Source organism: Calidris pugnax, unplaced genomic scaffold (genome assembly GCF_001431845.1).
Source record: "Calidris pugnax isolate Ruff unplaced genomic scaffold, ASM143184v1 scaffold70, whole genome shotgun sequence".
Classification (NCBI taxonomy): domain Eukaryota; kingdom Metazoa; phylum Chordata; class Aves; order Charadriiformes; family Scolopacidae; genus Calidris; species Calidris pugnax.
In genome coordinates this window covers 7,365,212-7,381,897 of record NW_015090862.1, presented here as the reverse complement: position 1 = coordinate 7,381,897, position 16,686 = coordinate 7,365,212, and the positions used below count along the sequence as shown (strand labels likewise).

The window sequence follows — 16,686 nt, the reverse complement described above, 5'->3', positions numbered from 1 at the left end:
TTATAAGGCACGGCAGCAGGACGGCGGGGAGAGGGCGGGAGAGGGAGGCGCGACCGCCGCTCCTCCGCGCAGCGCAGCGCTGCCACCGCCTCCCGCACAAGATGGCGGCCGCTGGCAGGACGGGGCGCCGGCGGGACCAGGCTTCCTCCGTGCTCTGCCTCCCCGGCGGCGCGGCCGCGCTCCCGCCGCCGCGCAGCACCCGCTTCCGGCTCCGCCCCTCACGCCACGTCCGCTGCCGAGCATGCCGGGAGGTGTAGTCCGGCGGGACCTCCGGACCTCTGCCGCTCGGCTCTAGTCCTTTTTGGCACTTTTGCAGCTGAAAACACGAGGGGCCGAGGCCTCACAGGCTTCGCTTGAGGATCCTTTTTGAATCCCAGGCGCCTGCTGGCGGGATCGCAGGTCTCAGCGCCCCCCGAAACCTGATGACAGGGCAGTATCAGGCCCTGGGAGGTATTTTTTCCCTCCCCATCTAATTTCACTGTCTGGCAGAACAATCACCTCCTCTGGACTCTCTAGTAACATAAAGGAGGGGTTTAGCCCACTGTTAATAAGAGTTTAGGAATCCTTAAATATGAGGATTATGAGAACAATAAGGTATAAATTTTACTTAGTACTGGCTTAAGTGAATGTACACGCCCACTTTTCCTATACAAAAGGTATGTTCCTAGCACCCTACATTACTTTCCTGTGATTTTGCCCTCCAGCCCCCACACAGTGCCATATCGCTGTGTCCTGGCCTGAGCGACACAGCATTAATTTCTTTTTCAGTAATTTCACTTTTCAGTCAGGTCTCTTCTAATGCTGGGGAAAAGCCCGTTTCTAGAAGATTCTAGCGTCTGAATTTGTGAAAATATTTACTTTATAGCCAGCTAGGGGATGCAGGTTTCAAGGCCCCAGTGTCTTTGAGCCTTGCGAGGCACCGGGATGAGGAGGAGCGGGACGCGGGCACTTGACCCAGGCTGGGCCAACAGCATTATTTCATACCATGAATGGCACATTCACTATAAATTAGAAACTTTGCTGAGGAGTTCCTTCTGTTCCTCGATGGCTGTGATCCCCAGAACTCCTTGCCCCGGTGCTAGACACCTGAGCCCTTCCCCCCAAAACCCCAGTGCTCGCCGTGTCTGACATTTGCTGGGAGTGCACAGCTTCCTGCTGACAGAACGAGCAGAGTATAATCCTTATGGATTTTATATTGGATTGGGATCAATATTGCTTCTTTAGTATTATTAAAGTGAATTATTTAGTCTTATTCTATTAAATCTGTTTCTATTTCAACCTTTGTGTTTTCTTGTTGTTTCCAATTCCCCTTCCTGGGTGGTGGGGAAGAGTCATTGGGTGATAAAATAATTATCTAAATAACAATAAATTGTTGTGAGTTCTTCAAACCATAACTCGCCAGTGTCCAGTGTGCCTTCTGGCTGAGAACCAGCACACACTCGCCACACTGCAGCCCCTGCACGCCTGTGTGGTACCGCAGCTCCAGCACAGCTTGGGCAAGGATGGGCTTTGTGCCGTGAAGGTCTGGAAGACGACTGAGACAGGTCAGAAAAGTCTCTCAGTCAAAACAGAAGCTGTGAAGTCAATGATTTTGCCACTTTGTACTAAAAGCCCCCCACACCAATAGTTGGAAGTGTGAGGTTTTTTGAGCAGCTGAGAGATTCATCCAGCAACCAGGACTGTGTAGTAGCAGGAACCCAAGGAACGTGCACACCCCTCATTCAGAAAGGGATACAGCAGGGCAGATTGCACAGGAAAATCACAGAAGACACCAGGGAGTATTTTTTTCCTAATGACAGAAAAAGCAATTATAACAGTGGGTTGCCATGTTTACTCCTAGCGAAATCAGGGAGAAATGGTCTGAAGGTGGAAAAAAATAAAAGAGTAACACACAGAATGATCATCAAAAGGATGAAGTTCATAGGTTTTGAAAAGTAGCAGAACAGAGCAGTGACAGCAGACAAGGATGCAAACTTCAGGAATTTCTTTCAAATCTCTTAGGAAATTAATGTGAGGAAAACAGTTTTAAGGATTCAGCAGTTCCTTAATGAAATTATTTCTTTAAGGGAACAAGTGTAAACAGCACAGAGGAAGGATGGGAAGTAAATAAAGAACATCAGGAAAAGAACAAGTTCTTCAATGGCCTCAAATGCAAGGAAGCAACACATAGAAAATAGGTCATTTTTTTTAAAGATGTGCATCAAAAGCAGATCATGAAGACAAGGGACACATCATTACTGAAAATTCCTAAACAACTATGTAAAGACCAAAGGATTTAATGTTTCTTTTGTTCAATCTGGCATGATGAAGATAGCCAGCATAACAAACTTGTAATGGAGTATAACCTCAAACTGGAATAAGGAAAGATTGGTTTATAAAATACTTGCCATCAGTTCTTTTTTCCCTTATCTGGTAAATATTTTCAACTTGGATAAAAAAATATCCCTGAGGGTTCACAGAACTGACTGAAGCAACCTCCAATTAATTAGTGTTCATCTATATAGGAACCTGTAGGAAACGAACAAGTTTCAGGAGGCTGATTATATAGGAGTAAGGTGAGGACAGAATACAAGCTATATAATTAAGCCGTCTAATCAATAATTACCTAAGAAATCATCTAAAATAAGCACTCAAAATCAACTGAGTAGCTAGATATAAATTCACAATTAAGAACAAGGGTTTCACAGAATCATATTTCCTTTAACAAAAAGGAAACACGCCACGTGAAGTGGGTGAAGGCGGCTGAAGTTCCAGACACCTTCTGGCATTAATAAGGCCTCTGACACTTCCCTATGCAAATTAGGGAAACTTTACTAGATGAAACTTTAATGTGGTGGATGCAAGTTTTGTTGGCAGTGGCCATCAATTGTTCAAATGGCAATGCTGTGCTTAGTAGGGTTTCGCAGAGGGCTTCCCAGGGCCAATACTGCTCATCAGTTTCACTGGTGACCCAGATAATAAAAGCACTAGAAAATAATTGCAATTCAGATTTAAACAGAAGATTCAATGCAAAATCTTGGGCAGTGGGAGAATAAAGTGCAATAATGACCCATGGAGGAAAGCTACCATACTGGGAACAAGCAGGTAGGACACCTCTGTCATACTGGAGAACAAGATGAATGCAAGTTGACATCTCCTGGTACTGAAAAGTCAAGTCTTATGGATTAAAGTCCTCTTCATACCTCCCGTTATAAGACTTATCAACGAGTCCTTCCTGTCTAATTGGCACAGAGAGGCCTTGCTTTAGATGCTGTGTCTAGCTTGAGGCACTTTAAGACAGATTCAGACCAAAAGAAGAAAGCAAAGAGAATTTTGAGAGGTACAGAAAATAAAATCTACAAAGCAATGCTGACTGAACAGTCTAGGGTTGTCTTAGATACAGAAAACAAGACTGAGAATGGAGATACCAGAATTGTTTTCTTTGCTTATAGTGAAAAGGCCAAGTAGTATTTGACTTCAGCTGCAGCAAGATTTAGTTGAACATTATAAATAGCTTTCTCGTGATAAGTATAGTTTAACACCGGAAGAGATCACTTGGAGCCTCCATCACCAGAGGCCCTCATAAACCAACAGAAACATTTGTCAAAAATAATTCTATATAGTTCAAGCCTATTGAGGAGCAAAAAGAAGCAACGAATGACCTCTCAAAAATTAGTCTAGTCTCATTTCTTAACCTATGCATAGAAGGTTACATGGAATTCAGTTTGTATTTTATGAACGTTCAGCATTTTTCCAAGTATGTCCCTAATGGAAAGTGTTAGATCAAGCTGTAAATGGAGACTGACTCAGTTAAATCAAAGTTGTGCATGGATAATCTAAGGTAACTTCCATTCTGAATCCATAGAGGGAGAAAGTGTAGTTTGTCTATTTAAATCAATACAACTCTTTTTTCCTTGTTCATGTAGAGATGACTTGTAGTGACCATATATTCAGAATCCCCACATCTTTGCAAGAAGGATAGCTTGAAGAAGTCATTTAAAGTTATCAAGATACAGACATACAAACATTGCATACTGTCAGTCCAAAATAAAAGGGTCATCTACTACACGTGAATTGTGACTTTTCATTAAATGTGTGTCCTTTTCCCATCCTTTTTTTCATCAAGTATGCAAGCAGATGTGCACCACGACACAAATAAGAACTCTGAGGATACATGCTGTTTGCTTATGACTCAATAGTAGCTACAAAGAAACTAGGACACATTCTCATTATGCTCATCTAGAATCTAGTTCTGTACACAGCACAACTGCAATTGTATTAGACTCTTCTGCTACCACAAAAAAGCTTCTTTCATTTTTACAGGGCACACAAATGAACCTCTTCCTGTACAGGTTTTCCTAAGTCTCTATATAATAAATGCTAACTAACCTTTGAAAACCTGGTGTAAGAGAAGGGAAAATACTGCTAAAGTAGGGAATGGACTCAGTAATATCTGAGCTTTGCTCTTCTGGAGCAACAGTCATTTGAATGTACAAGAGAGTTAGATAAGTATCATCTGGAAAGTCTGGTCTCCCTTACTTTCCCTGGCAGACTTCCTGGAGATTTCACGATACACTGACTTCTCCTCTCATCTAAGGGCAGTGCTGAATACACAAAATGCACATTCATTCCTTCTCCAGAGTCTTCATCAGATAAGCACGTTATACTCCCAAATATGAAGGTCACTCTTCATATTACTGACACTCTGAAAACCTACAGCGATGTAAAGAAAAACATAAACCCAGGTAAGACACTCCAAGATCTTCACCAAACATTATAAAGTTCATTTTCATTATTAAATATATACTTCAAATATAATCAAATGCTTCTAACTTTATTTTTTTCAGTTACACAGTTTAACACTTAGCATAAACTGTTTATCTGACTGTGGTTTGGTTTAGGAATACACATACATATTGGAAAATATTTATATGCCCAATGTAGCATTTCCAGTAAAACTTCCTGTGGCCACCTAGTGGCTTAAATGGAATTGACCTATTAAAAATATTTAGGATTACATGAAGATCCTCCTTATCTAAAAATAAAACAAAAGGTACAAGTTTCATAGCTTTTGCATATATTTAAGATATAAATACGAATTTGTTTGCACAGTACATTCTTTAACACAATCTGAGAAATCAAATGGGGGAGGGCGGGAATTTTATGTGAAAAAAACCTAAGAGCAGAAAGCAAAATTAAAGTGGCAAAATTAAAATCCTTCTTGTTAATGAAAGAAAGAAATTAAGGGAGAAAAATATGAAGCAAACCAATGACCTGAATGGATGAGTATGTAAATAAATCTTCACTATGGCATTACTGAATTTGTATGTGAGAAAAAAAGTAAAAGGGTACCATTAAAGAGAAAAAAAGAAGAAAGCTAAATGCTTGCATAGTATGAAATGTTATGGAAATTCATCTGTTGTCCCCATTTTCAATAACTTAAATGAATATCACTTAAAACGTCACACAGATTAAAGACATCTGTATATATTTCAGATTTCAATATTAATGCCAAAAATACATAGTATGATTTTACATAGGATTTATGCTACATTAGAACACTAAAGACAAACATCACTTGAGTATTAAATGAACATTAAATATTAAATAACTGAAAAATAAAATAAAAAGTGTAAACACTAAACTAACTTGGGAATTTGCTATTGCAACACATCCAATGAAGTGGTTTTAAACAGTACAAAAAGATTAGATTTAAGTATGTTTCCAGTCTACTTGGAATACACAAAGCTCATTCCAGAAACCTTTTAAAAACTGGTCCAGGATCACATAAGAACCTTCTCTCTCTCGAGCGCTATTTTCAATCCTTTACAGACTTTATACTGTCACCTCTACTGAGCTTCATTTGCAAGGAGTAATCAACAGTAAAACAAATACTTTAGTTTGCCATTGTTTGCTAGCATCTTGGTGAAAACTGAGGATTTGTCGGAGATTCAGTGTAAGATTTGAGTTCATATGCAGCGCCGCTATCAACTTCCATGGATTTCCGAGAGAATAGGAGCCTTACATCTCTGTGGAGGTAGATCTTTCCAGATTTAGAACTCTGGAACCTGAAAAGATACAAATATTTGTATTATCTAAAACAAAAGAGTCATCTTTAAATATGATTGAATTAAATGCATTCCTTCAAGAGATTAAGGCCAAAAAACTTTTGAACATAGAAAATTAGTCAGTTAAAATGGAAGAAGAAAAGAATAACCTCCTAACATTTTCAATCTACTTTGTTTCCTTTGGTGTTTAAAAGCTCTGTTCCTAATCACCAATGTAGTGCACAGCTTTGAAAATGGCATGGGATAGTTAAGGTCACGCTGCAATCACGTACATCGAAGATTAAAGTTCTCAGCAATCTCAAAAGGCAAGAAGTGCTCTCCAGCGAGTACTCCTGAAAAGTACTTACCAAAGGGTAAGCACATACAAAAGAAAAGGTTCAAATACCAACAAAGGCATATACCCTTATCAAAGATATATTTCAGCGCTAGCTATCACGCAGAGAGATTTCATTACTCTCTTTATGAACGTTCAGCAAGAAGTTTACTACTGCTTTATTCCAACTCAAGAAGCATCAGGTACATGCATCTCCACAGGCAGACAGAAAGAAGTCTTTCGCACAGAAATACGGAGCTGTTTCAAAGAGTCTATAGCTCACTGGCCCAATCACCAAAGTAAACAGCAGCCAATTCCTGGACCCATTTATCTTTTATGCAGTGGCTAAACAGCCTAATTCAGGTCCTCCAAACCTGCCAGGAATGTGCCAGTTCTACTTTCCCTGAGATTTAACAACTATAGATAGAGAGACAAGATCTGCATTTCAGACAACTGTATTCTATAGTCTTCATCTGGCACAACTCCTTAATTTCCTTCCCTCGACCAGGAAAGGCAGGAGAGCCTAAGGAGCATTTCAGTGGCAACTGAACTTAATGTTGCTATCTGTAAGGGAGAAAAGCTATTGCTACTGTAAAAGAAATAAAACCAGAAAAGCTATTGCTATTGTCATGACAAAATAACACCATTACAAATGCTGACAGTACAGTGCACACTTATTATCACTGTATTACAATTTGCATTGATTTTCAATAAGCATTTACTCATTGACAGACAGACAACTAGAGAAGATCTGTGAAGGTTCATCCTCTGGGGTAGGCAGGTTGTAGAAGTGAACTCTGTGCCACCGTTGTGTTCAGGCGAGCGATGCAGAACAGCCTGTAGTCATACCCACAGCCAGACAAAGGAAAATTCTGCTCTGCTAGATACAGCTGTCAAGGGCACTAAAAGTGGCAGGATCCAGCAGAATGCTCCTAACTGGCTCCCACAGAGCTCCCATCAATCACCATTTATTTGCTGGGTGCTGTCAGTATGAAAGCCCTTTACCTGGTAGGCAAAGGGGAGAAGATTCTTAAGAGAAGACTCTGGAGGCGAGCCCAAGAAGGAAGCGTGAAAGAGGCAAGGGACAAACCGAACACCACAAACAGTTAATTTAGCATGTAGCTCTTAAGACATTTTAAAATGAAAAAAATTATTGAAAGATCTTTTGCAGTAAAAGTATGATTGAAGTTAATTCATACAGAAGAGGAAATCTAGCTTTCAAAGTTGACATCGTAAAGTAGAACTCAATTCCCATTTTACACATGGATCTCTCACAAAATAAGTACCAAGGTCTATCTTTAAACTTCTCAAGCTTACTATTTTCTATTAGTGAGAATTCTGCAAGAGTCCTTCCACCCAGTAAATAATGCTTCCCTGTAACATGGCTTTTCTGAGCAAGACACTTCACAGAAATTGAAGGAGGATGAGTGGGGGACAACAACAGAATTTGGGGGATTCTTCTCATCTCTGCTTCCATCACCTAATTTTTTTCTTTCAAAAATGTTTATCATAGTAATTGGGATTTAGAAACATTGCTTTTCATACATGCAAATATATTGGAATAATCAAGAGACAACTATTACATCCACGCTTGTGGGGTGGTGACAGAGTCGCCAGCATGGGACTGGCTCCAGAGCTGTGGCGGCTCCGGTAGTTTTGTTTGAAGGAAGAAGTAAAGAGAAGTAAAGTAAAGAAAAGAGAAGTAAAGAAAAACACAACAGAGGCCTCTGACAGATGATTTCCTAGGAACAATATCACTAGACAAATACAGGAAAGGCTTAAACACACAAATATCAGATGAGCTAGAAAGACCAGCAGGGGAAAGAAAGCGATAAACGTTACTGAAGAAATGATAAATACAAGCCTAAACCCCCTATCTATGTTTTATAGGCCATCAAAATTCACAAAGAATAGAGTAAGCCACACGAACAGGATATAGCAGGATGGTCACAAAACCATATGTAGCAAGAAATGTTTTGCAAATGGAAAAGACTATACTTAACAGATTTTATAGATTGTGTTGCAAAATCATTAGGACAAGGATACAAATTTCCAGATCAGGAAAAATGCTGAGAGATCAGAAAGATCAAAAAGCAACTAGTAAATCAGTAATCGCAGGTGTCTTCAGCTCCCACTAATGAATGTATCATACGCCACATTAGGAAAATTATTTTTTTTAAAGAAGTTTCTCAACTTCTTGAGGAATCACTACTTTCAACAACCAGTTTCAAGCTTACCCTCTACCTAGCCTTCAGTAACAACCCCTGTTTAGCTGGTAACAGCAATTATGCTCCATGCAATTAAAAGAGGCAATATGTCAGTATTAAAGCTGTTGACCAAGCTTTAAAAACTTGAAAAATGCTGAGCTGTGGGCAGGTTAACTGTTTAATTGCATTTTATAGGGGTGCTAGAATGTGACCTAGAAACGACTGATGGTCCTCACCCTCCCAACACTGGGCAGAAACAAGGCGTGGGCAGAGCTGGACTCACAGCTCTTATGCTCATGTAGATTTAACTACAATGCAAAAATCACTGCTTCATATGAAACAAAAAATTTATCCCCAAAGCATCGTCATGAAATCACTTAAACTGCAAGTGCAATTCTTTAATTTCTTACAGTGAATAAAGCTCTGCTGTCCGTGCAAGCTATGTTTTCTATCTCTAGCTGTGGGTACAAGTGCAGTCGAATGGCATATTGAACAGCATCTCCAACATACAATCTACATGCAGAAGCTGCATACATAATAAATCTGACACTTTAAAAGAACATTGTAGAAAATCTGGCTGCCAACATGAAGTTCCAGACCTATGCAAGCATTTTTGCCGAATTACCACTTGAAAAGAAGCTTTCATAATGTGAGTGCTGACAACTGTGATTAAGGCCTCGCAAGCAGATGCAACCACAATGCAGCTTACTGGTGGTGACTTCATTTGTTTTTCTGAGCAAAATTTCAACATGTATGCTCAAGATGCTTGTTTTCAACAACTACTGCAACTGAAACTGAAAGGCTGTTCTAGGTCAACTGGAGTAATAACAGAAAAAATCTTAATAGTTTAAAATTTTCAGGTTTGCATATAAGTTTTCAGTAAAACGTGCTTGAGGAAACATTGCTGCTTTTAAAAATGAAGTTTTAAAACCAACCTACATATGAATTAATATGCTACTATGACTTTTTAAGCTCTCCCAATTAAAATCCATCTTAGTAAAGAAGGCCACCAGATTGACAACTGAGTCTTCTGTAAAATCAGCAGTACTCTGTTTAATAAACCACTAGACAGGTCAACATAAACTGCTGTAATATTTCAAGGCATTTTGCAATTCTTCCATTATGAGAAAGGACACACTGTTTAGATTCATCTCTAAAAGCAAAAAACTTTTGGCATACTCCGCAGATACTCACTTTCCAAAGCAGCTAAGCACCATAATTATCAGACAGTTTGTTTTTCCAGTCATAAATTGATGCATTTCCAATTACACATTATAAATCCTTAAGTTGATCCCCACTAGAGGTCTGAAAGCTGAGCTAAATTGTACAGGTAGTTCAGAACTAGGAGCATCAGAACTGCTATATTTCTGTCTCTCAGCAGGTATCAGAAATAGGAAGCTCATGAAAGAAGACTTCTAGCTATAAAAGACAGAGAAGAAAGTAGGTTTGCCTTCAAATAAAAGTAATTATTGAGTCTATCTACAAAATATTTACAAACTACATTAGCGCAGAAACTGACAGGGGACACAAGTCTACTGCTCTTCATGCCTGCGTGCCAGACCCGGCTGGCCACAGATTTTTGCCCACCTCTGCAGCTGGTGCCTGTCCCCAGTTCCTCTGCATCAGTTAGATCAACACTGAAAGTGAATAGAGCCTTTTAACTGGGCTACAAATTCTTTTTCAGAATTTACGCCACAAGAAAATTTTTAGAAGGTGGTTAAGTTAGACATGGCAAGTTAGCGTTGCCTGAAAGGATGACTTTCAATCCAGGCTAAAATTCAGAATGAAAACACAGTTCAGCAGCCTCGTCGTGATGCTATTTTCACACTCCAGTAAACCAACACACGCTTTTTTATTACTGTCAACTTTCATTTAACAGGAAAGCTTGGCCTGGAATCACTGCCCTAGACAAAGTTGTGTTTCAAAAGTCTGCCGGATAGAAATCAATGCCACTAAATAGGGAAAATAATATGTACCAGAAGTAATTCTACAACGGGTTAGAGGGGAAAAGTGCAAGAGATTTGACTTTGTTCTGCTTGCTCGCTTCAGAATGTCAGCTGCCATTGGGGTTCCACATGCTGCAATGAAAGCACTGGGTCTGCACGGATTTGGTTTGTTTACTGCAACAATGCAGAAAAAGTCTGCTAACTGCAGAAGGACAGAGAATCCATCGTTCCTCCTTTGTTTCAAACTGCAGTCTCCAGAACATCCCCAGAGCAGCAGCACAGTATCTGGTTTCAGGCAGTGCTTTGTAAATCATTTAAGGAAGATTGTGTGAATATTTTATAAAGTGAAAGGCATTGTCAGCAGTATTGCATCACGAAACAGGTATTTACATTTTTACCATTAAACACTGTATTTTTAGGAGTAACTCAGAATGCTTTTCACATTACAAGCTATTCTTGTGAAGTGGCATGTGTGTAGGACACTGGGCAACATCTCTACATCAATTCTTAGTTTTAGCTTTTGCCTATGTAACATCCACACTATTTTCTGCAACCTCAAAACAGAGTACACTGATCCAGCCAGAACTAAACCTCTCTTGCTAAGAAAAGAATTTGTTTCTTCCCAGCAGAATCCAAATTATTTGTTAGCTCTTCTTCCTCTACTGTCTTAAAAAAAGAAATAATGAGATAAATTTTGGCAGGTACTTGGGTTTTTGTGGTTTTGTTTGTTTGTTTTGGGGGGGGAGTTCGTTATTGTGGTGGCCTTTTTTTAACTCCAAGAAGCTTACCTCAGATGTATGAGGTAGCGTAGTAGCCTTTCTTCAGTCTGCTGACTGTTTTCTTTATTGACAGTTCTCTTGACTTCTCGTCTCACAGGAACAGAAAAAGTTCTTTGCCGTAGGAATGTTTGATGATTAGCTGGCATTTCTCTCAAGTCATAGATCACCACAAACATCTTCACCACAGTTTTGTTAGGGTTAAATAAGGTCTGAAAAGACAAATAGTTCAATACAATACTCTTTAGAGATGAAAAATTTAAAACAAATAAACAAAAACCAAAACAAACTTGGTCTGCCAAAACAGTCACCATCCTGGATGCACTTTGTGTCGGTGCCATACAGAAACATTTATGTAAAAACATTGTGCAGTTTTTCTGACTTTCAACACTTCAGCTACTAGCAATTCCTGTTTTTAAATACAATACTAAACACAAACTGATCTGAATGAAGCACTCTCTTAATCGCTTTAGAAGGATTTCAGAATTTGGACTGTGGCCTAATTACTTCTCCATTACTTCTTCAAAGCCACAGTGTCTATTCTGAATCTTTTTAAGTCTCTCCACAACACAGATGGGATTGGTTGGGGTTGGTTTCTGTCCCACAAATTACACGTATATTTCTACTTTGAATAACTACAGTACCTACAGAGATGCGCATTTCCACTGCTAGCTTCACGCTCATCTCCAATAACCTCATCTCCTCTGCATGACTTGACATTACTGGTTTCAAGGCACCCTTATCTGCTGAGTACGTACCACTTGTATTGTTCCTGAAGGCGGTACCCGATAACCCCTTTTACCAAGGGACTCTAAAGTAATTACACCCTAGAAAAAAACAAAGACACACATTTAGTTCACAGGAAGACATACAGACAAATCAAAATGTTCTGTTCATGTATTTATTTGAAAAATCAATCAGTAATGTATAAAAACTAAAAATAGGGAAGGCAATGCATTTAATACGCAGTTAGAATTCAAAAGTAGGGGCCTGACAGATACTTTGGCAGATCATTAAAAGCTGTGTAATAAGGGGTACATTCTCCTCTTGAAACAAGATCTAAGTTTCCACAACTTCAAACTAGCTGTCAGGGAGCTATGGCGAAATAGAGCTTTCTTTTCAAAATGGCTTGTAAATCAAAGTGGAAGATTTGTCTCTTCCTTTCCATTTTTGTATCACCTACAATCACACCAATAATACGCCAAATCTCACAGAACTGATTTCTGCTTTTCAAAGGCGGCAGATGCATTGATCTTCCATTCTAACCCAAACTGTAGCGACGATGACATCCGCTCTTGTACCAGCTGGGATCTACAGAGCCCCTGAGTGTCCCCCACAGGGCTGTAACACTGCTGAGGCCACCCTTAGACCACCCGCTTGATTAACTTGCAATGCACAACTGTTGGACTCCACTGCACTGGGCTTAACAAAACAGAGAACCAAAACACCCAAACAAATAACAACAACAAAAAAAAGACCCCAGAGCAGGGAAACTAGCGATACAAACAGAAAACAATGTTTCTGATGATGGAGGCACTCTACAAATGTCCTATTAATCCTGGGAGACTCAGCCCTAATAGCATGTTTAGAGCATGTGGAAAAGCCTGAAACAATGAAACCCAGTTAGGAAAATAAGCAATGCTACTTGTAACTATTTGAGGAACATCAGAATCCCTTCACCTCCTGGAAAATCATGTGAAATAATCCAGAAAGTTGAAAGCAAAAAACCAGATACTTCTTTGCAGTGGTTAAGAGAAGGTATGTACAAGTTTAAACTCTATTACTCAAACTTAACTTGCAAAGCCATATAATTTTATGAATACTTTTAAAAAACAGCAGGTCAGAAATATGGTAAGTGCTATGAATTTGAAATCTAAATATTGCGATAATCAGATGTTCAATGCTTTACTTATATGTTTAAACAGACTATTTACCATATTTTAGACAGAAATACACATATGAAAACCTCTAAAAATTAGATCTGTCACCCAGGTAACATTGAGGTTCCTTAACAGGCATTCAGAACAAATCTAGCTGTCTGATTCAATACTAGCATACAAGAGAGCTTTTGCTTTTTACAAGGGAACACTTTTAGACATCCCAAACTGTGCCATCATTGTAGAAATGTGGAGCAGAATTAACACAGAGGTACCAAGAACACAAATACTATGTTGGTGCAAACACCAGCAAACCATGCAGCTTGTGAGTGCCACGTGTCACTCTACATCAGACAGTACCTGCTTTAAAAGAAAGGGCTGAATAGCTTCTGAGTCTAAGGCCTCCATCAGCAATCATACCTTGGCCTGCACCTAAGCCACTTGCTGGCAGAGCGGTTAGTTGCCCAGGGCAGCTGCTTGTTGGGACAACAAAACGTATCCCATTAAGTCCAGCTATTGCCTCACTGCCTATTTTAAGTTAGATGGATAAAAAGAGATGGTTGGGGTCACTCCAGTGTGGAGGGAGACAAGCACATTCAATACTCCAAGATGAGAGCAGTTGGATGGTGGGGCAGAGCAACGGGAGGAAAAGCACTAGTTAGGGAAAGGAAGAAGGGACACAACTCCACCATAAGCAGTTGAAAATAACCTAGGTCCCTGCAAATTCCCACTTTCTGAACCCTCTACTCACCAAGCTCTTGTTCTTCACCTCCACCTATTGGAATTTATTTTAAATAAATTCAACTACACACTTACCATGTAAGGAGAGGGCGCGTTATCATCTGAAACGCTGTAGAATGACACTTCAACTGGCAGAGTCATGTGCGTGGGGCAAAAGACTCCGCTTGCTCCCACTTCTGCTGTGAAACCCTCCACGACGCCGAGCGGGTCCAGGCGAAAATTCAGGACAGATTCCTGAAAAACAAAACACATACAGCTTAGGAAATGAGTTTATATAAGAACTTTCATAAGGTGACCTGCCAAAAATTAACACTGAGGCAAATATTATAATGAAGAGCAGAACATTCAGCAAGATGATAGTGGTTTAAAAGAAAACATCATCCAAATCCAGCCATCATCCTACTGAAACTGGTGCAAAAGCCCACAGAGAATTTTATTGCAGCCAGATCTATGCGTGATTTTCCTTATACAAACTGAAAAAAAAAAAAAAATCTAAGATCTGTAACTTTCCTCAACATATTCACTCCACATTTCACAAATACAGATTATGATACAACCCGTAATGCACTAGCTATTAATTGTTCCTATTTGATATGCTACATGAAGTGAAAAGCTGGAGGCTACACTTCAAATATGTTCTGTTTACTACACAGCTTTGGTGACATGTTAAGTAGAGTGAAAATGTAAACCCTTTTTACTAGGTATATGTATTATAAACATGAACAATTACGGGTTGTTAAATCTCATTTAAGCAACAGAACACCTCCTAACTTTACCACAGTGTGAAATAAAAGTTATAAGCAACTCATTGTATCTGAATCTCTGAGACAGAAGATGTTTGGGGCATAAAAAACATGCCTTTACAGATGGAAATTACAGCAAATTTTATTCAATTTAATTATGAACTTTTACATTGTAATCAGGCTGGAATTATTCACAGTAATGAGTTTTTAAAAGCAGTCCAGAAGAATACCAAAAATACCACAAGAATTCTAGAGAATATGCAATACCTCAAAGTTTCCCAGAAGGCTGAGACTTGTTACTGGTGGAGCACTAGAACTTAGAAATGGTTTCCCATGGTTCTCTGGATAACTGTCTCTGTTTATACATTGTTGTGGGCTATTAAAAAAAAAAAAAAAAAAGACAGAATAAATATAAAGGATAAACACATTTGCTTTTGTCTTCTGGGTATAAACAGCTCTAAAAAGAATCATTTACTTGCTGTAATTACAAAATATTGTCCCAAAGAAGTAACAGTTGACATTGCTTGCTAATACTTCAGCAAAACATTTTCCAGTTAACTGAAAAGTACTTTCACAAGTTTTACATTTCAAGGGATAAAGACAAAAAATGCAGGTTGCTCATTAACTCCATTAGCAGGAACCAAAGTATCAAATTATTTTCTCTTGTATGCAGATATTTTTGTCTCATATCCTGAAGTTTCCAATATCAAACTACCATACTAAAAGTTGTTTATGTTACATGTATTATTGTATAAACCATCGTGGTCAGTCCTTTTTAAAAGTTAAGTATTCTGAACAAGTTAAGGCAAAACGCTTAACCCATTCAACACTAAGAACAAAACATAACACAAAAATAACACTGATTTGAAGAAGAATCAACAATGACTGCATTTTCTGTTTGTAAAGTCAAATGTATCTTACAGCATGCCTACTCCTGCATTGGACAAAGTTGGTCCCAGCAGCAGCTCCGCAGCCATGTCCCAGAGCCGTGCTAACCTGAGACCCCCGGGGCACCTCAGCTGCCAAGCCTTATTTCAAAATAAGGATTCTTTTGAAAGGCACCCATTTTTTGTCTTTGCTAACATGCTTTGTTGTTGCATACAGGTATGTATGCATACAGGCATTATGTCTCCCCCAAAATTCTTAATGTTTCTGGTACATAAAACACACCTTCTTGCAGACAGACATTTCAACTGCAGCACTGACGAATCCAGATCAAAGCACCCAGACTGTGTTTTTCTTTGAGGAACCTCAAGAGGGAAAGAAGATGCTAATTTGAAAACTGTACCTCTAGTAAGGACAATTTTGCCAAGTAAGCACGAGTTTGCCAAGAATTGTTATGACATTACAAAATTATAAAAACAGAGCAGAAAAGAGTTAACTCCTATACATTCTAAACTCTGTGAAGAGAATTCTAAAACTATAAATGACTTTACATTCTGATTAACAAGAAGTACTTAAATAAAGACCCATTCAAGAGGCTGATGTCTCTTTGGAACAGCACAGAACATTAATAATAAACAGGCTGTAAGAACTCCCATCCAAGTTGCCTGAAAATATGATAGCCTCTACAAGCACTGAAGAATAAAACATATCATGTGTTGACTACAGATCACAACTTCAGTAGTTTTAATTGGGACTACCTTTTTCTTTAGAACTCCCAACAACCTGCCAAGAACAGCAACACTTCCCCAATGCCTTTCTGTCTTATCACAGCAGCTTTGTATCACTTAGTCATTCAATGACATCTCTGATTGCTGAAGAATATACGGTACAAACTGTTCACAGAAACAAAAGCTTTGAAATAATAGGCAATCAAGCATTAATAACTCACATAAAAACTCTTAAATGACAAAATATGTTAGCTTACACTTAAAACACTAATCTTCAAAATACTTTCTTTTGTGCACTAAAATAGCACTGAAGCATTTTTTTTTTGCCACAGAATTTTCTATTGTCACTTTTTGTTAATCTTGATAGGATCTCAACAACTACCTCTAATAGTTTCTTTTCCAGGATTTTTTTTCAATTTCATT

General features: G+C 38.9%; 1 protein-coding gene across 5 annotated transcripts in view; it reads right to left on the bottom strand.

The window, feature by feature from the left end:
- Positions 1 to 4,792: 4,792 nt before the first annotated feature.
- The window catches only part of FAM214A (family with sequence similarity 214 member A), a 49,176-nt gene continuing 37,282 nt past the window's right edge, over positions 4,793 to 16,686 (bottom strand). For 4 of the 5 annotated variants that reach the window (XM_014944525.1, XM_014944523.1, XM_014944524.1 and 1 more), the window contains 6 exons: positions 15,821 to 15,900; positions 14,918 to 15,026; positions 13,983 to 14,141; positions 12,048 to 12,116; positions 11,302 to 11,501; positions 4,793 to 6,047 (listed from right to left, as the gene is read on the bottom strand). In XM_014944525.1, coding sequence (XP_014800011.1) covers positions 5,894 to 6,047; positions 11,302 to 11,501; positions 12,048 to 12,116; positions 13,983 to 14,141; positions 14,918 to 15,026; positions 15,821 to 15,900 — 771 coding nt within the window. In that variant the 3' untranslated portion in view covers positions 4,793 to 5,893. The remainder of the gene's footprint in view (positions 6,048 to 11,301; positions 11,502 to 12,047; positions 12,117 to 13,982; positions 14,142 to 14,917; positions 15,027 to 15,820; positions 15,901 to 16,686) is intronic. The other variant, XR_001412337.1, reaches the window with a different exon arrangement.